The sequence below is a fragment of the Acinonyx jubatus genome, chromosome X, assembly GCF_027475565.1.
Source record: "Acinonyx jubatus isolate Ajub_Pintada_27869175 chromosome X, VMU_Ajub_asm_v1.0, whole genome shotgun sequence".
Lineage (NCBI taxonomy): Eukaryota > Metazoa > Chordata > Mammalia > Carnivora > Felidae > Acinonyx > Acinonyx jubatus.
Genome location: NC_069389.1, coordinates 78505062 through 78526406, shown reverse-complemented (window position 1 = coordinate 78526406; position 21345 = coordinate 78505062). Strand labels below are relative to the sequence as shown.

General features: G+C 39.1%; 1 protein-coding gene across 2 annotated transcripts in view; it reads right to left on the bottom strand.

The window, feature by feature from the left end:
* Positions 1-21345, bottom strand: part of CENPI (centromere protein I) — an 80057-nt gene that overhangs the window by 38674 nt on the left and 20038 nt on the right. For both annotated transcript variants that reach the window (XM_027053797.2, XM_015081736.3), the window contains exons 6-11: positions 16516-16564; positions 11334-11380; positions 6381-6470; positions 5704-5832; positions 5304-5471; positions 5031-5151 (exon numbers count right to left, since the gene is read on the bottom strand). In XM_027053797.2, the coding sequence (XP_026909598.1) occupies positions 5031-5151; positions 5304-5471; positions 5704-5832; positions 6381-6470; positions 11334-11380; positions 16516-16564 (604 nt within the window). The remainder of the gene's footprint in view (positions 1-5030; positions 5152-5303; positions 5472-5703; positions 5833-6380; positions 6471-11333; positions 11381-16515; positions 16565-21345) is intronic.

Below are 21345 nucleotides of genomic sequence, written 5' to 3'. Positions count from 1 at the left end.
TGGATGCCTCTTATTTCTTTGTGTTGTCTGAATGCTGAGGCTAAGACTTCCAATACTATGATGAATAACTGTGGCAAGAGTGGACATCCCTGTCTTGTTCCTTAGGGGAAAGCTCTCAGTTTTTCCCCATTGGGGATATTAGCAGTGGGGGTTTTATATATGGCTTTTATGATCTCAAGGTATGATCTTTCTATCCCTACTTTCTTGAGGGTTTTTATCAAGAAAGGATGCTGTATTTTGGCAAATGCTTTCTCTGCATCTATTGAGAGGATCTTGTCCTTTCTTTTATTGATGTGATGTATCTCATTGATTGTTTTGTGGATATTGAACCAGCCCTGAATCCAGGTATAAATCCCACTTGGTCATGGTGAATAATATTTTTAATGTATCATTGGATCCGGTTGGCTAGTATCTTGTTGAGGATTTTTGTGTCCATGTTCATCAAGGAAATTGGTCTATAGTTCTCCTTTTTAGTAGGGTCTTTGTCTGGTTTTGGAATCAAGGTAATGCTGACTGCATACAAAGAGTTTGGAAGTTTGCCTTCCATTTCTATTTTTTGGAACAGCTTCAAGAGAATAGGTGTTAACTCTTCCTTAAATGTTCGCTGGAATTCCCATGGAAAGCCATCTGGCCCTGGACTCTTGTTCTTTGGGAGATTTTTGATTATTAATTCAATTTCATTACTGGTTATGGGTCTGATAAAATTTTCTATTTCTTCCTGTTTGTTTTGATAGTGTATATGTTTCAAGGAATTGGTCAATTTCTTCCAGATTGCCCATTTTATTGGCGTATAATTGTTCATAACATTCCCTTATTATTGTATTTCTGCTGTGTTGGTTGTGATCTCCTATGTCATTCTTGATTTTATTTATTCGGTCCTTTCCTTTTACTTTTTGATCAAACTGGCTAGGGGTTTATCAATTTTGTTAATTCTTTCAAAGAACCAGTTTCTGGTTTCATTAATCTGTTCTACTGGGGTTTTTTTGGTTTTGATAGCATTGATTTCTGCTGTAATCTTTATTATTTCCTGTCTTCTGCTGGTTTTGGGTTTTATTTGCTGTTCTTTTTCCAGCTGTTTAAAGTGTAAGGTAAGGTTGTGTATCTGAGATCTTTCTTCCTTCTTTAGGCAGGCCTGGAGTGCTATATACTTCCCTCTTATGACCACCTTTGCTGTAGCCCAGATGTTTTGGGTTGTGGTGTTATCACATTGGCTTCCACGAACTTTTTAGTTTTCTCTTTTACTTCTTAGTTAGCCCATTCATTCTTTAGTAGGATGTTCTTTAGTCTTCCAGTATTTGTTACCTTTCCACATTTTTTCTTGAGGTTGATTTCGAGTTTCACAGTGTTGTAGTCTGAAAATATGCACGGTATGATCTCGATCATTTTGTACTTGTTGAGGGCTGATTTGTGTCCCAGTATGTGATCTATTCTGGAGAACGTTCCATGTGCACTGGAGAAGAATGTGTATTCCAATGCTCTAGGATGAAATGTTATGAATATATCTGTTAAGTCCATGTGGTCCAGTGTGTGATTCAAAACCATTGTTTCCTTCTTGATTTTCTGTTGAGATGATCTGTCCATTGTTGTAAGTGGGGTGTTGAAGTCCCCTACTATTATGGTATTGTTATCAATGAGTTTCTTTATGTTTGTGATTAACTGATTTATATATTTGGGTGCTTCCACATTTGGAGCATAATTGTTTACCATTGTTAGAACTTCTTGGTGGATAGACTCCTTAATTATGATATAATGCCCTTCTTCATCTCTTGTGACAGTCTTTATTTTAAAGTCCAGATTGTCTGATATAAGTATGGCTACTCCAGCTTTCCTTTGCCGACCACTAGCATGATAGATGGTTCTCCATTCCCTTACTTTCAATCTGAAAGTGTCATTAGGTCTAAAGTGGGTCTTGTAAACACTACATAGATGGATCTTATTTTCTTATCCATTCTGTTACCCTATGTCTTTTGATTGGAGCATTTAGTCCACTGACGTTTAGAGTGAGTACTAAAAGATATGCATTTATTGCCATTATGTTGCCTCTAGAGTTGGAGTTTCTGATGATGTTCTCTTGCCCTTTCTAGTCTTTGTTGCTTTTGGTCTTTTTTTTTTTTTTTTTTGTCTTTCCCCCCCTCAGAGAGTCCCCTTAAAATTTCTTGCAGGGCTGGTTTAGTGGTCACTAACTCTTCATTTTTGTTTGTCTGGGAAACTTTTTATCTCTCCCTCTGTTTTGAATGACAGCCTTGCTGGATAAAGAATTGTTGGCTGCATATTTTTCTGATTCAGCACATTGAATATATCCTGCCACTCCTTTCTGGCCTGCCATGTTTCGGTGGATAGGTCTCCTGCAAACCTGATCTGTCTTCCCTTGTAGGTTAAGGACTTTTTTCCCTTGCTACTTTCATGATTCTTTCCTTGCCTGAGTATTTTGTGAATTTGACTATGATATGCCTTGTTGATGGTCGGTTTTTGTTGAATCTAATGGGGGTTCTCTGTGCTTCCTGTATTTTGATGTCTGTGTCTTTCCCCAGGTTAGGAAACTTTTCTGCTATGATTTGCTCACACAACTCTTCTACCCGTATTTCTCTCTCTTCCTCTTCTGGGACCCCTATTATTCTGATGTTGTTCCTTTTTAATGAGTCACTGATTTCTCTAATTCTTAAATCATGCTCTTTTTCCTTAGTTTCCCTCTTTTTTCCTGATTCAGTGGTCTCCATAAGTTTGTCCTCTATATTGCTGATTTGCTGCTCTGTCTCATCCCTCCTTGCCACTGTGGCATCCATTCAAGATTGCAGCTCAGTTATAGCATTTTTTATTTCATCCTGAGTAGCTTTTAACTCTGCAGAAAGGGATTCTAATCTGTTTTCAATCCCAGCTAGTATTATTATTGTGATTCTGAATTGTGGTTCAGACATCTTGCTTTTATCTGTGTTAAGTCCCTGGCTGTCATTTCTCCCTGTTGTTTCTTTTGGGGCAATTTCATTCGTTTCGTCATTTTGAAGGAAGAAAAGTAATTAATAAAGTTAAAAAAATTAGAATTAAAAAATTAAAAACAACATAAAAAATCAAATAAAGGATGCTAGATCCTAGGTGTGTTATGGTATTGTTTGTGATAGGAGCTTGACAGATTAGAGAAAAAAGGGAAAGATAAGAAGAAAAAAGGAAAATGTTTGAAAATTTGAAAAAAATGAATGCAATGAAATAGAATAAAATGAAATGGTGAAAGTAAAAAAACAGAATTTGAAATATTTACAAAAAAGTAAAAAATAGAAAAAAATTTAAAGAAAAATATTTTAATAGAAATGGGAAATAAAAATATATTTTTTCTTTTTTTGTATTCAAGAATAAGAAAAGAAAAACATTGAATAGATGGACCAGCAAACAGACAGAAGTATGATTGGAATTACATCGGTTTCCCCTAGAAGGCAACTATGAAGCACTTTATAGTCCATATACTAAGGCAGAGAGGCTTGTGTTGTTCCGGAAGAGAGAGATTGGTCCAGTTGGGTGGGGTTTAGTGTAACCGCTCCATTCTCCACTAGATGGTGCTGCTTAGATTACTGGAGTGGATTGCTGTGGCACCTGCAGGTGTGTATGCACATGTGTGGAAAGGGTGAAAATGTTGTCACCTAGCTACCCAGTCTCTAGTATCAGAATTCTGTGCTCTCCCCCACCAGCAATCGTGTACCCCTCCTTTGTCTCCAGCTTCCATCCACTCCCTGCTTTTACACTGTCCGTGACCTAGCCATCAGGTTGCCAGGCGGCACCTCCCTCCTGAGTTTTATCTCAGATGTGGCTGTGTTTTCCAACCCCTCACTTCTGAGGGACTACAGCTTTGACCCGCTCAGACTGTCTGGGAGAGGGTCTCACTGAGCAATGGCCAGGTACCCGCCCGCCCCCAGTAACATTCGCGGGACCATGCTGCAACTGACGCCTAGAGACTGCAGCTAGGTGCCAACCTGCCCCAGAAAAACTTCATGCGATTGTGTAGAAGCAGCGTTTCAGGGACTGTGGTAAATCACAACACACATCTGGCACCAGGCTGCCCCCTTAATGTCTTTGTTCCAGCACCAGTGAATATGGTTGTTCTCCAGGGTCCGCTGGAACCCTTGCCTTTGGGGTGGCCACACAGCCTCTACCAAATGTCCTCCCAACAGGGGAACTGCGTCTCCCCATTTGGTCCTCTGCTCCTGGGGATTCGCCTGTCCCACCAGAGAATCGCTGGTTATTGAGCTGCAGATTTTCAGACTCTGCACTCCCCCAGTTTATAAAGTGTTAATGGAATTTAAACCCTCTTCTTTCTCCTTTCTCCCTTTTTTGTTCAGTCCCTGTGGCTTTTTCCACATTTCCACTTCCTCCTCAGCTGCTTTTGTGGGGCTTGTTTTCTCCTGTACTCTCCCCCAGCTCTGTACTCTCTCTGCAAGCAAAAACAGCTCCTTTCCCTCCACGGCTTCTATCTCTCCCAGTTCACCTCTCCACACTGTGTACCTGTGGAGTTCTGTGGTTCAGGTTGTGCAGATTATTGTTTTAAACCTCAAATCAGTTTTCTAGGTGTGCAGGATGGTTTAGTGTTGATATGGCTGTATTTCATGGATAGAGACATAAAAAAAACTTCCATGCTGTTCTGCCATCTTAAGAATTATTTCTAGTATGAAGTAGTAAGTTGATATCGTGACATGTATTAGTCTTCTCGAGTGTGGTTAGCATTAATCTGATTATTTTGTGGGCTGAACAGCAAGTCTCTGGACATACAAAGATGAAGAGGTTTTGGGATTGTGATGGTCATCAAAATGGAGCCACCCAGTGAGTTTGGGTGGCCATCTAGCAATGTTTCCTTAACAACATACCTCCTTTATTACTGTATCTTAAAATTAGTATAAAGGAAGCATACCAGCTCTGAATATATGATTATTAGAGATAGTTACAACATATGAAGGCTCCTCCTATTTAGAATTTGTCACCCTTATAAAAGATATAAGCTATTTGGTTCCCTCCTCATGCAATCAATGAGTTTAAATATCAATTTTTACCTTCCTGTAATGTTTGACTCAACCAGTGATAGAGTCTCAGTAAGATGGACTCGTCTTTGACAATGTTAATATAGTGAAGCAGCAGAGAGTTGTTCAACACTGCACCCATCTGAGAAGGCAGCTGCAAAGACAGAACAATCAAGTGTAAGTATATGAAAAGGAGTAAAAGGAACATAGCAACAAGGGAATCATCAGATAGGAAATACACAATAAAAATAAAGGCTGTGAAGATTGAATGGAAAATATAGATAAGCACATGGTCCAGTCACATACCTCTAAGGAATGGATGTTCTTTAAGAGTTGAGGGAAGCTTTTAAGCTGTTCTAGTGGAAATGATCCATTACTACGGAGATAATCAGAAAGAGCCATCCCTTTTTTCCCACATTCTTTACTGCAGCTACTAGAATTCAGCATGGGTATAACTGAGTAAGAATTCCATTTCTAAAGAAGAAAGACAGTAAAACAATCTATCAATGGACTAGACAGACTACAAACTAAATGTAAAAGCAGTTGTTAAGTTGTTCAGTTAATGAAGTCTAAATGTGGTTCACACAGAATTCTAGGTAATTAAAATGTATTTAAATTTCTATAATCTCTTGAATCATCTGAATGGTTACTGTTTGGCTTTAAGAAAAGAAACCTGCACAAATCATTTGGAGTTTTAGACACTTACTCTTTTTACAGGATGGACATTAGCTGGACCTAACATTAATTTTACAGGTTCAGGAGGGGGTCCCTGAATCCTTTGCCTCACAGCAAGTAGAGCTGTCTCCCACAGATTCTCTGAATTCCTAAAATAAATCTACAAGAAAATTGGATTAAAGTACATAAATAGGTACCCATAACATGAAGCAATATAAAATACAAAATTCTTAATTGAAAATGTATTAATTATGATACATTTCTCTGCCATGCAAATGGTTTTTTTCTGATCAAGAATCTATTTTATACATTAAATAGAATTAAAACAAAATGCCAATCCCTTAGAAAACTTCCTAGAAACAATGCCATAATACTAGATTTTAAAACGGTATGCTGTACGGGGTGCCTGGGTGGCTCAGTCAGTTAAGTGTCTGTCTTCAGCTCAGGTCATGATCTCACAGCTCATTGGTTCAAGCCCCACATCGGGTTCTGTGCTGACAGCTCAAAGCCTGGAGCCTGCTTAGGATTCTGTGTCTCCCTCTCTCTCTGCCCCTCCCCTGCTTTCACTCTGTTTCTCTCTCTCAAAAATAAATAAACATTAAGAAAAAAATAAAACAGTATGCTGTAAACATTTCATTTCAAATCTGTAAATTAACTTAATAAAAATATTTCGATCTCAATATGACTTATCACTCTTTAATCCCTCACCTTTTTCCTTGCAGGCAAAGATACAGAAATCAAAGTAGGAGCAAAGAACTTATACAGCGATAACAAAGCCTGGAGGTGAGGCTGCATTCCCTGAAATGAAATAAGAGTTCTCAATTTTCAATTCTTTGGCATAAGAAAGAAAAGTAACAATAAAATAAACAGATTAAACATATATTCCAACCCTAATTTTACTATGTGATATGGCTATTGGAAGATGCTATAAAAAAATCAAAGAATAAATAATCAGACATTTTAAGTCAACTATCATAAAACTACCCTCATGAGCCTGTGGACTTCTTTTATGACCTTTTCTTTTTTACTTTTTCCTTAATATTTTATCTTGTCTTCTATGCCCATGCCTGAGGTCTACAGTCATACTTACTAGCATGGCTTACTTTCACTGGTAGCATACTCAGGACTCAAAGTTGACTCATTCTTGATTTAGACAGAAAGGTGGGAAGACAAAAAGGGAAGCTAAGAAAACAGGGCAAGGAAATATTAATACGTTATCATAATTCCTGGAAAATTAACTAGGAAATCCAACAACAGGTACGCAGTAGTCAAGCAGCTTGATACGACTAAAACAAGTCTTAACAAAAATATTAATTTTAGAATGACAGAAGTCATTACTGCTGGACACCTGGCTATCCAGGTAGACATATCTGGCTATCCAGAGAAAGCATACTACTAAAATGAATTCCAAGAAGGGGCACCTGAGTGGCTCAGTCAGCTAAGCGTCTGACTTTGGCTCAGGTCATGATCTCACATTTCGTGAGTTCAAGCCCTGCATCAGGCTCTGTGCTGACAGCTCAGAGACTAGAGCCTGCTTCAAATCCTATATCTCCCTCTATCTCTCTGCCCCTCCCCTGCTCATGTTCTGTCTCTGTCTCTCTCAAAAAATATTTTAAAAAATTTTTAATGAATTCCAAGGAAATAACCAAATTGTTTTGTTGTATTACAATTTTGTTGAATCAAATATTGTACAAAATAAGACAGGCAGAAATTGGGGCTTAGAAATACAGTGTTCCTATTTTTGTAACAGCTTCTTGAAATTAAATTTGTTATAACAAAACCAAAATAAACCAATTTATCTACACCAAAATATCTTCTGATCTCTGTACTAATTGTCAATTAGTATCAGAGTTTGCTTTGAGTTGGAATGCTTTTTGATAGAGAAAATATTTAGTAGAGGAGAGACCTTTAGAACGTACTGTCTAGTTAACTAAACATATCTTTGTTGTTAAAAAGTTAACACTCTTTTCTTTTTTAAAAAGAATTCCAGTTAAATATGACATATTGAAAATAGATGTTTAACTCTGGGTCCTCCCAAAGCCCCACTAAAAAGTAAAGGAATGAAAAAGGCATAAAGCACAAGTTCAAAGAAAACAAGACAGGATACAACAGCAAATGAGACATCCCAACAAGATTTTGGAACCTAGAATAAAAATGGACAAATAGTAACCAACTTGGCAAAACAGAGAAAATAAAATCTAAGGTAGTAACAGAAAAAGGAGCAGCAGATTCATGTTTTAGAACTCTCAAAAGGACTCAGGAATTTGAGGGACGAGATACCTCTGAAAAGTGGGGGCAGCAGAAGTGCAAGAAAGGCAGCAAACAGGAGGATTGGTTGAAAATCTAAGTAAGAAGCAATTAGAACCCCAAATTCCTTCACCACACTAACAAACATCAAGATTTTACTCTCTTAAGATGAAACTGGAATTAGATAACAGGCACAGCTGAGGGAGGGTACCAGGACCCTTCCTCACCCCTTTCCACTGCCTGCAACCCAGAGTGCTAGGAACCAAGCTGATAACCTGTGATGGTTAACTGTATGTGTCAACTTGGCTGGTCCAGAGTGCCCAGATACTTAGTCAAACATTATTTTGGGTGTTTCTGTGAGGGTGTTTTAGATTTTAAATTGGTAGACTTTGAGTAGATTGTCCTCCATAAAGTGGGTGGACCTCATTCAATCAGTTGAAGGCCTATAAAGAACAAAAAGACCAGCCTCCCTCAAGCAAGAGAGAATTCTTAGCAGCCTGCCTTCAGACTTCACCTGTAACACCCGCTCTTTCTGGTTCTACAGGAGACTGTCTTTGGACTAAAACTGAGACATCAGCTCTCCAGGGTCTCCAGCCTGCTAGCCCACCCTGCAGATTATTGGCTTTCTAGCTTCATAATCATGCAAGCCAATTCCTTATAATAAATATCTTTCTACATATCTATACACACATCCTATTGATTCTGCTTATGGAGAAGCCTGACTAATATATGCCCTAGGCAGGAAACAAGAGGATTCCTCTCTGGGAAAAGTGACACAGCAATCTGTGGGGCTCCCCAGTGAAACATCAAGATCCAGCAATGAACAAGACCTGCTCACATGCAAAAGTTTCCAATCACCATTTTAGTTCTTTATTATTAAATATGGACAAACAACGTTTTCCAGGCATTTGAGAAAAGCCTCTACTGTGAAGCACCAAATTAACTAAAGAAAGGAACTCTGAGGAAACAAGAGACCAAGCTGGAAACAGGAAAAGAATCACAGCCAAAGTCACATAGGCTCACGCCTAGCAGAGGGTACAATCCTAGAAACCATCCTCACCAACTCCCCACCCCTGTTCCAAAGACTGTTCTCAACAGGGCCTGGTGTATATATGATAACAACATGCCTGCACCACTTCCCACCAGCCATGCCTGCCACCACAAAGACAGTTGCTGTATTTTGTTTCTTTCACAGATCAGGAGTTATAGGGTATGAATGGGTATAGAGAGGTTACATGCCTTTGCAGGTGTCAGAAATCCATATATCCAATATATTTTCTCAAACACACAGATTATGCCTGTTACTGCTATACACGTTGTGCTACATGTAAGCACAGCCACGATTTCTTGGTTTGATACTGTTGGACTTGACCAAAATCATCAAAATTCAGCTAATCAAAACAATTCTAAATGCCTCTCTATATGGCTGCCTAGGTGGCTCAGTTGGTTGAGCATCTGACTCTTGATATTGGTTTAGGTCATGATCTCGTGGTGGTGAGAATGAGCCTTGCCTCAGGTTCTCTAAGCATGGAGCCTTGATATTCACTCTCCCTTTCTTTGGATTCTCTCTCCCTTTCTCTCCCCGTCTCCCACTTACAAGCATGCATGTTCTCACTCTCCTTCTCTCTCTGTCTCTCTCAAAATAAGTATTTAAAAAAATAAAAAATAAACGAATCTTTATAAATGGGCATGGATAATGGAATAATAATGTACTATATAAAATGTTACTAATGAAGCCATATATTTAATGTCTGGGTTTAAAATTTTTACACAATCAGGGGCACCTGGGTGGCTCAGTCGGTTAAGCATCCAACTTCAGCTCAGGTCACAATCTCATGGTCCATGAGTTCAAGCCACATGTTGAGCTCTGTGCTGACAGCTCAGAACCTGGAGCCTGCTTCAGATTCTGTGTCTCCCTCTCTGTCTCTCTGCCCTTCCCTTCCTCACATTCTGTCTCTCTCTCTCAAAAATAAACATTAGAAAAAATAAAAAAAAATTTTACACAATCATGTACTAAACAATTTTTAAACTTGAACATAACACTATTGTTTCAATTAATACATCAGCAAGATCTTTTCTAAGTTTATTTATCTTGAGAGAAAGAGAGAGAGTGCGAGGGGGGAGGGACAGAGAGGGAGAGAAAGAATCCCAAGCTGGCTCCATACTGTCAGTGCACAGCCCGACTTGAGGCTCAATTCCACAAGCTGTGAGATCATGACCTGAGCTGAAATCAACGGTTGGATGTTTAAATGACTGAGTCACCCAGGCACCCCCCAAATCAGCAATATCTTACTTATGCTAAGAATTTTCTTATTCCATTGAAATACTTTGCTGTTAACATGAAGAAACTATAACTTTTTCACAATTTATATTATTGTAAAATAAAATTCAACTTGGACAAAAACATGATCATTAATATATTCAGAGAGCTAAGAGAAGACACTGGACTGACACAATGAAAACAGGAAGCTATTAAACAAGAACAATCAAGGGTGCCTGGGTGGCTCAGTCAGTTAAACATCTGACTTCAGTTCAGGTCATGATCTCACGGTTTGTGAGTTTGAGCCCCGCATCGGGCTCTGTGCTAACAGCTCCGAGCCTGGAGCTTGTTTGGAGTCTGTGGATCCCACTTTCTCTCTCTCTCTGCCCCTACCCCACTCATGCTCTGTCTCTTTCTCTCTCAAAAATAAATAAACGTTAAAAAAACAAATGTAAAAACAAGAACAATCATTGAATTGTACTAATGGGAAACCTCACACTGGAGAAGCATGTATGTGCACATTTGTTTGTATTTTTCATTAAACTTGCGTGCCTTTTGGTAGGTCATGCAGGCTTCAGCAGTTAAGACAGGCACTACAACTTCCTACTGATTTATACCCAAAACTTCACAGACTTGTTACCAGGCAGGTATAGTGAAAATAACAATGCAAGAAAGCTGTAAGGATAAGAGATAATGGTCAAGGAATATACTAAAGTCTATGTGTCAAGAAAGGAATGCTTTCCTAGATCACATCCACAAAAACATAAATAAATAAACTAACACTTTACTTTAATAAAGTAGCCACTTTTGATTACTCTCCAACACTTATTTTCCAGCCATAACAACACAGTTTCCTAAACAGTCTTGCTGCTTAACATCTATATATGTCTTTTCTTATGTTGTTCCCACCGCCAGGAGTGCCCTTCTCTTCCTTCTTGGCCTGGTTAAATCCTATTAATCTCTTAAAATTTCTCTTAAGAATTACCACTCCTCCTTGACCCTCATCTATTTCTGATTTTTTTTTATTTTGTTTTCAAAGCTCAGCAGATAATAAGCTCCCTGAAGATCATGATTCACTCAATTTATATCTCCAAAGCTCAACTCAGTACCTAGCACAGATACACTGGCCAATTTTAGGTCTTTTTGGTACTCACCATTTTGGCCTGAAGACCAAGCAGTTTTCTCACACGAAATGGTTTGACTAGAAAAGATAAAGAAAAGTACAATGCATGAGGTTCATAATAAAAACAAACCACGTGGCTCATAAAACATCTTCGTACAACACATCAAAAATATAAACACTCTGTTCAATTAAACCATTAAGCAGACACTCTTAGATAAAAGCACAAAAAATAATTCCCACAAAATCTTGTCATTGAACTAATGCTACCAGTTAACTTTATAAAGGCCAATAGAAATGTTAATTCCAGATACTCTGTCGAACAGAGAGGACGATGGTGGCGTAGAAGGACACTGTGATAACCTCCTGTTGACTGCTTAGATTCCACCAACATCCACTTAAATAACCCAGAAAACCGCTGCAAGACTAGCAGAATGAACTCTCCAGAGCCAAGCATAGACAAGAGGCCCACAGAAGAGGGTAGGAAGGGTGAAGAGGCAGTGCGTGCTACAAGGACTGGCGGGAGGAAGCCGGGGCAGTGGAGGGGCAGCCCACCCGGCAAGGCAGAGCCACCGAAGTCTGGCTTGCAAAAGCAGAGGGGGCAGGCTCCATGAGTTCTGACAGCCAGCGGGACTTAACATCTAGAATGTTAAAAGTCAACAGCTCTGCTCTCAGAGGGTGGGAGGGCGAGAGGACACCAGGAGGGAGAGTTGTTGAGCCCTGGAAGGACAGAGCTCGGCAGGGGAACAAAGGTACTGGCAAGAGCCATTTCCCTCTTCCATCCCCCAGCAGAAATTCCAAAGGGAACCAGTTCTCATCACTGAACTTGCTTGCACCACGCAAACACCCAATGCTTTGCTTCTGTGGATCCATCCCTCCCACAGGCCTGTTTCCCCACCCCCCACCCCCGGTGCTGCAGGGACCCTCGCAAGGGGACCACAGACAGCAAAGCAAGCTAAGCCTGCCCCTCCCACCCGAGCACCTTGCAGATCCACCCCGTCTAATACGCCCTTGGCCAGATCCCACCGAAGCAGCACCACAAGCCTGTCAGTGTGCAAGCAGCCCACACAGGGGCCACACCACTCCACAGTGAGTCTTGCCCCTGGGAGAGGGGAACATAAGGTACACACCAGTCTGACTGTGGCCCCAGTGGTGGACTGGGGACAGACATCGGGTCTGACTGTGGCCCCACCCACCAACACAAGTTAGTCTGGACAGCACAAGGGAAGTGCCCTGCAGTTTGGACATACTGCAGGGACTAACCTAAATGATAAAACGGAAGAATTCTCCTCGAAAGAAACTCCAGGAAGTAGTGACAGCTAACGAATTGATCAAAAACTATTTACGCAATATAACGGAACAAGAATTTAGAATAATAGTCATAAAATTAATCACTGGGCTTGAATAAAGCATAGAGGATCTTGCTACAGAGATCAAGGGGCTAAAAAATAGTCATGAGGAACTAAAAATGCTATAAATGAGGTGCAAAATAAAATGGAGGTGACCACAGCATGGATTGAAGAGGCAGAGGAGAGAATAGGTGAATTAGAAGATAAAATTATGGACAAAGGGGAAGCTGAGAAAAAGAGAGAGAAAAAAATCCAGGAGTATGAGGGGATAATTAGAGAACTAAGTGATGCAATCAAACAGAACAATATCTGTATCATAGGAATTCCAGAAGAGGAAGAGAGAGAGAAAGGGGCTGAAGGTGTACTTGAACAAATCATAGCTGAGAACTTCCCTCATCTGGGGCTTGAACAAATCATAGCTGAGAACTTCCCTCATCTGGGGAAGGAAAAAGGTATTGAAATCCAGGAGGCACAGAGAACTCCCTTCAGACTTAACTTGAATCGATCTTCTGCACGACATATCATAGTCAAACTGGCAAAATACAAGGATAAAGAGCAAATTCTGAAAGCAGCTAGGGACAAACAGGCCCTAAATTACAAAGGGAGACCCATAAGACTAGTGGCAGACCTATCTACTGAAACTTGGCAGGCCAGAAAGGAATGGCAGAAAATCTTCAATGTGATGAACAGAAAAAACATGCAGCCAAGAATCCTTTGTCCAACAAGTCTGTCATTAAGAATAGAGAGATAACGGTTTTCCTAAAGGAAATAGAAGCAGAACAGCAAAGACACCCCAAACCCAGCAGAAGACAATAAAGATCAGAACAGAAATAAACAATACAGAATCTAAAAAAACTATAGAGCAGATCAATGAAACCAAGAGTTGGTTTTTTGAAAAAATAAGCAAAATTGATAAACCTCTAGCCAGGCTTCTCAAAAAGAAAAGGAAGATGACCCAAATAGATAAAATCATGAATGAAAATGGAATTATGACAACCAATCCCTCAGAAAGACAAGCAATTATCAGGGAATACTATGAAAAATTATATGCCAACAAACTGGACAACCTGGAAGAAATGGACAAATTCCTAAGCACCCACACACTTCCAAAACTCAAACAGGAAAAAATAGAAAACTTGAACAAACCCATAACCAACAAAGAAATTGAATCAGTTATCAAAAATCTCCCAACAAATAAGAGTCCAGGACTAGGTGGCTTCCCTAGGGAATTCTACCAGACATTTAAAGCAGAGATAATACTTATCCTTCTCAAGCTGTTGCAAAAGATAGAAAGGAATGGAAAACTTCCAGACTCATTCTATGAAGCCAGCATTCCTTTGATTCCCAAACCAGACAGAGACCCCGCAAAAAAAGAGAACTACAGGCCAATATCCCTGATGCATATGGATACAAAAATTCTCAATAAGATACTAGCAATCGAATTCAACAGCATATAAAAAGAATTATTCACCATGATCAAGTGGGATTCATTCCTGGACTGCAGGGCTGGTTCAACATTCGCAAATCAATCAATGTGATACATCACATTAACAAAAGAAAAGTTAAGAACCATATGATCCTGTCAATCGATGCAGAAAAAGCATTTGACAAAATTCAGCAACGTTTCTTAATAAAAACCTCAAGAAAGTCGGGATAGAAGAAACATTCTTAAACATCGTAAAAGCCATTTATGAAAAGCCCACAGCTAATATCGTCCTCAATGGGGAAAAACTGAAAAATTTCCCCTGAGATCAGGAACAAGACAGGGATGTCCACTCCCACTGCTATTGTTTAACATAGTGTTGCAATCAGGCAACAAAAGAAAATCAAAGGCATCAAAATTGGCAAAGATGAAGTCAAGCTTTCACTTTTTGCAGATGACATATTATACGTTGAAAACCCAATAGACTCCACCAAAAGTCTGCTAGAACTGACACATGAATTCAGCAAAGTCACAGGATACAAAATCAATGTACAGAAATCAGTTGCATTCTTATACACTAATAATGAAACAACAGAAAGACAAATAAAGAAACTGATCCCATTCACAACTGCACCAAGAAGCATAAAATACCTAGGAATAAACCCAACCAAAGATGCAAAAGATCTGTATGCTGAGAACCATAGAAAGATTATGAAGGAAACTGAAGAAGATATAAAGAAATGGAAAAACATTCCGTGCTCATGGATTGGAAGAATAAATATTGTTAAAATGTCAATACCACCCAAAGCAATCTACACATCAATGCAATCCCAATCAAACTTGCACCAGCATTCTTCTTGAAGCTAGAACAAGCAATCCTAAAATTTGTGTGGAACCACAAAAGACCCCAAATAGCCAAAGTAATTTTGAAGAAGACCAAAGTGGGAGGCATCACAATCCCAGACCTTAGCCTCTACTACAAAGCGGCAATCATCAAGACAGCATGGTATTGGCACAAAAACAGACACATAGACCAATGGAATAGAATAGAAACCCCAGAACTACACCCACACACGTATGGCCAACTTTGACAAAGCAGCAAAGAATATCCAATGGAAAAAAGACAGTCTCTTTAACAAATGGTGCTGGGAGAACTGGACAGCAACATGCAGAAGGAGGAAACTAGACCAGTTTCTTGCACCACTCACAAAAATAAACTCAAAATGGATAAAGGACCTGAATGTGAGACAGGAAACCATCAAAACCCTAGAGGAGAAAGCAGGAAAAAACCTCTCTGACCTCAGCAGCAGCAATTTCTTGACAGATCCCCAAAGGCAAGGGAATTAAAAGCAAAAATGAACTATTGGGACCTCATGAAGATAAAAAGCTTCTGCACTGCAAAGGAAATAACCAACAAAACTAAAAGGCAACCAACGGAATGAGAAAAGACATTTGCAAATGACATATCGGACAAAGGGCTAGTATCCAAAATCTATAAAGAGCTCACCAAACTCCACACCCAAAAAACAAATAATCCACTGAAGAAATGGGCAGAAAATATGAATAGACACTTCTCTAAAGAAGACATCCAGATGACCAACAAGCACATGAAAAGATGCTCAACGTCGCTCTTCATCAGGGAAATACAAATCAAAAGCACACTCAGATACCACCTCACGCCAGTCAGAGTGGCTAAAATGAACAAATCAGGAGACTATAGATGCTGGCGAAGATGTGGAAAAACGGGAACCCTCTTGCACTGTTGGTGGGAATGAAAACTGGTGCAGCTACTCTGGAAAACAATGTGGAGATTCCTCAAAAAATTAAAAATAGATCTACCCTATGACCCAGCAATAGCACTGCTAGGAATTTACCCAAGGGATATAGGAGTACTGATGCATAGGGGCACTTGTACCCCAATGTTTATGGTAGCACTTTCAACAATAGCCAAATTATGGAACGAGCCTAAATGTCCATCAACCAAGGAATGGATAAAGAAGTTGTGGTTTATATATACGATGGAATACTACTTGACCATGAGAAAGAATGAAATCTGGCCTTTTGTGGCAACGTGGATGGAACTGGAGAGTGTTATGCTAAGTGAAATAAGTCATACAGAGAAAGACAGATACCATATGTTTTCACTCTTATGTGGATCCTGAAAAACTTAACAGAAGACCATGGGGGAGGGGAAAGGAAAAAAAAGTTAGAGAGGGAGGGAGGCAAACCATAAGAGACTCTTAAAAACTGAGAATAAACTGAGGGTTGATGGGGAGTGGGAGGGAGGGGAGGGTGGGTGATGGGCATTGAGGAGGGCACCTGTTGGGAGGAGCACTGGGTGTTGTATGGAAAACAAATTTGACCGTAAATTTCATATTAAAAAAAAAAAAAGAAATGTTAATTCCACAGAATAAATGTAGTAAAACTGGAATAAAAATACTCACCATTCTCTTTTCTGGTAAGTAAATACAGCAAATGGCACACATAAGGGCACTGTTATAATATAAAATTTTAAAAAGAAATGACAATATATCTTGAACAGAGTGGCAACGCATCTTCCTCAAATGTCAATTTTATCCTGATTAAGTAAAAAGGCTGCAGAATTTTGCTGAACAATAGCTCTTAAAGCTTCCCTTTTTCATACTACATAGTAGTGGTAAAAACCAACAGCTTTAATTGGTATCTCATTACACTATTTTTAAGTTTCTTTTGGAATATAGAAACACTGCAGACAATTTAAAAAGAGAAAAAGATCTTCTAGGGGCACCTGGGTGGCTCAGTCAGTTAAGCATCCAACTTCAGCTGAGGTCATGAGCTCATGGCTTGTGCGCTCGAGCCCAGCATCAGGCTCTGTGCTGACAGCTCAGAGCCTGGAGCCTGCTTCAGATTCTGTCTTCCACTCCCTCTGCCCCTCCCATGCTCATGCTCTGTCTCTCTCTCTTGCTCTCTCTCAAAAATAAATATTAAAAAATTTAAAAAAAGATCCTTCTACCTAACAAAAATTCATGCATTCCTTCCAGTAGTCCGTATTTAAGATACAAACAAACTTTTATCTTGTTTCCCACTTAAAAGCATTTTCCCATGTTGTTTTGTCTTCAAAATAATCATTTTCAATGATCTTAATATGGCAATGAGTGGATACTCCATAATTTAATTAACCATTTAGCTCTCAGTTTGGCAAAGAGCACACATTCAATAGATTTGTTACTTAAGTTACTGAATGACTGGTTCCTTTATAACATTTCATTTTGAGAGTCCATTTATTGAGGTTTTATTCTAGATTAGGGGTCAGCAAACTGCAGTTCATGTGGTTTTGTAAATGAAGTTTTAGCAAAACATAGCTACACACATTTCATTTATGAACTCTCTATAGCTGCTTTCCTGCTACAACAGCAGAGCTGAGTAGTTGTGACAGAGGTCTATGGCCCACAGAGCCTAAAATATTTACTATCCTGGCTCTTTACAGGAAAAGTTTGCCACTACCTGTTCTAGAAGAAAACATAGGAGAATATCTATTTTTTTTAACCTTTCTTTTTCAAGAAGAGACAGAGCATGAGCAGGGGAGGGGCAGAGAGAGAGGGAGACACAGAAGCTGAAGCAGGCTGCAGGCTCTGAGCCATCAGCACAGAACCCAATGTGGAGCTCAAACCCACAAACTGTGAGATCATGACCTGGGCTGAAGTCAGATGCTTAACTAACTGAGCCATCCAGGTGCCCCTAGGAGAAAATCTTTAGGACCAGAGGGCGGCGTTTTTTTTTTTTTTTTTTTTTTTCTTTCAGAAAAGAAAATGATAGCCACAAAATAAAACATGAAAGAAAAAGCCTCCATAAATTGGAGATCATTCAATTTACAACATCTGTTTATTGGGCAAGTAAATAATCTATCACAGGGACGAGTAAACAATAACCTGTGGGTCAAATCCAGCCCATCACTGGTCATTATAAATAAAGTTTTATTGGAACATTGCCACAGTCGTTTATGTATTGTCTATAGCTGCTTTCACACATCAGCAGAATGAGCAGTTGTGACAGAGACAGTATGGCCCTTAAACCTAAATATTTACTAGTCGGCACTTCAAGAAAAAATTTGCCAACACTTGCTGTAGAAAAAAAGTAGGGGCACCTGGATGGCTTAGTTAGTTAGGTATCTGACTCTTGATTTCGGCTCAGGTTATGATCCCACAATTCATGTGATGGAGCCCCACATGGGGCTCGATGCTGATAGCGCAGAGCCTGCTTAGGACTTTCTCTCCCTCTCTCTGCCCCTCCCCTGCGTGTGCACATGCTCTCTCTCAAAAATAAACATTTTTTTAAAAAGTAAGTGATGTAATGGAATTAGAGAAGGCAACAAAAGCAAAAACTTTCTTTAAACAAATTTGTATTTTGGTAATCATGAATCTAAACTTTAAAATCTGAAGTACAACATTCCATATTGCCTGTCCTCTACTTAGAAATGGGTTCACATTCTGCACATACTTGTAAGAAGCATGAATTTAGATACAGGGTTTTTTCTTAAGGAAAGGACATACATTATGACCAAGTCTGATATAATCTACACAAAATACAGTAACATTGAGTAAAAAACTCACTACCTCATATCCCTAGGATATAAACCATTAGCAACACTATTTGTCATGCTGGGTATGAATGAGTGTCACACAATCACTTGCTCTGGGCTCCAACATTATAGGAACTCTGATGTTCTTTTTCAATCACATCTAAAAAGGAAAAACTCATATACATCTAGGACTTTGCAATTGTCTTTCTGGCAAATGGTAAGCACTGCCTCTGAGTCACTCAAGAGTCAGGCTCCCACCAAATTATATGAAAATAACTTTCTGAAGTAATGCTTTTAAAAGTTAGGTTCCTTATTTCTTGATGTGGGTGATATTTACACAAATGTGTTCAGTTTATGAAAATTAATTGAGCTGATCAATTATGATATAGTCAATTTTCTCTACATATATACTTCAATAAATATTTTTAAGAGACAGAAAAAGGGTAAAGAAAAAGAAAAAAAGTAGGTCCACCTCCCTCTTGCCAAGCTGATCAAGAAACTCATCAGCATCATGAAAACCATTCAAGTACAGGTATATGATCTGACAAACATTTATGAGTATCTTGTGTTCATTCATTCATTCATGAAACAAAAATTTATTGAGCAGTGACTAAAACAGACAAAAAGGCCGGCTCTTATGAAGTTTATATTCTACGTGCCATGAACAGTGTTACTAAATACTTGGGTTATAAAATGCTCAGTCTCTGCCTGGAAGAACTCAGTCTATTAAGCTATTACAAGAAAGGGGAAAGCATGCTTTAGTATTTCCCACTCTTAACAAAGTATGCTTAAACATAGAATTCATTTGTTTTGTATTTTGATTAGTTTAAGAACAAAAACCACATGAAGTTAAGAGAGATGTCAAAGGTAAAGGAGAGTCGATCACATACTACTTACCATTCATCCACTCCTGTGTACCACAGGACAAAGGGATGAACATTAATTACTCTTGTTATTCAAGGTACTTCTCTTTCATTCTTGCATAGAAAAAGACTTCCTTTGACACTTAGTCCACCCAACTTCAGTACCTCCAACTTACCTATACTCTATCTGCTCACTACTAACCTCTTAGTGACTTCCAAAAGTTCGCTGAGGACTTACACGTCTGACTCAGTCTTCTACTATAACCCTAATCCCAACCGCATGTCAGAAGATTTTAATGTCTCTATCAACAAATCACCTTGTCCTTACAGCTTATTGACTTCTGAATTCCAATGACCTGATCACCATTTATAGAACTACTGTATATTAGATACCCTGATTGACCCTGCCTGCTTTCTTGCCAACTCAGAAATGTTGTTTTACATTGTATCCAGCTGTTTAAGTACATTTCTGAGCTGGCATGAAAGCAAAGAACTGCAGCTCCCAAAAACAAAGTGAAAGAGAGAACACTGAATATTGAACAAGTTCTCACCCCAAGATTTCTGCCAAACCTTAAAAATCTTGAACTTACAGCTTTAATAGCTACAAAGGGAGGTAGGAGACGGGTAGGCAGGTGATAAAGCTTAGGACCCACCCAATGTGTGGAATATACAAAGGATCTATTAGAAAACTAGAAACCTCAGGGCACCTGGGTGGCTCAATCAGTTGAGCGTCTGACTTCAGCTTTGGTCATGATCTCGCTGTTCATGAGTTTGAGCCCCACATCGGGCTGTCTGCTGTCAGCATGGAGCCCACTTCAGATCCTCTGTCTCCCTCTCTCCCTGCCCCTTCCCTGCTCATTCATTCTCTCTCAAAAATAAACATTATAAAAAATTTTAAAAAGAAAGAAAACTATGAACCTCAAGAACCACACCCTAAGCACCCAGGTATGAAATAAAAACAAACCCCACTGTGCTGAAGAGGACGGCAAGTAAACTTGCCTGTCCTGGCCTTGGGGATGGGTGAAAGGAAAATAAAGCCATTCCAAAGAATATGTAACCACAAGCCAGTCATATACAGGTCTACAGTGTGAATTTACACTAGTGATATGACCCGGAAAACCTCAAGTGAATAATTTTAAGTGGTTCCAGCTTGTATTTCCCAGAAAAAACATATCTGATAAGGGACTTGTACCTAAAATATACAAAGAACACTTACAACCCAGTAATAAAAAGATACCCAATTTAAAAATGGGCAAAGGATCTGAATAGACATTTCTCTAAAAAAGATATATACATAGCCAATAAGCACATGAAAAGATGTTCAACATCACTAATCATTAGAGAAACACAAATCAAAACCACAACTAAATACCACTTTACATCCAGTAGGATGGCTGAAGTCAAAAAGTCAGACAAATTAAGTTGGTGAGGACATGATGAAATTGGTACCCTCATACACTGCTAGTAAATGGTCCAAACAGCTTGGTGATTCCTCAAAATTCTAAACATAGAATTAACATACAACACAGCAATTCCACTGCTAGGTATATATCCAACAGAATTGAAAGCAAGGACTTGAACAGTTACTTGTATGCCAATGGTGACTGCAGCATTATTCATGGTAGCCAAAAGAGAAACAACCCAAGAGTCCATCAACTTGTGAACAAACAAAATGTGGTATATACACACAATGGAAAATTATTCAGTCATAAACGTGAATGAAAATCTGATACATGCTATAACCCGGATGAAACTTGAAGACATTATGCTAAGTGAAAGAAGCCAGACACAAAACGACAAAAATTGTATGATTCTACTTATATAAGGTGTATAGAATAAGCAAATTCATAGAG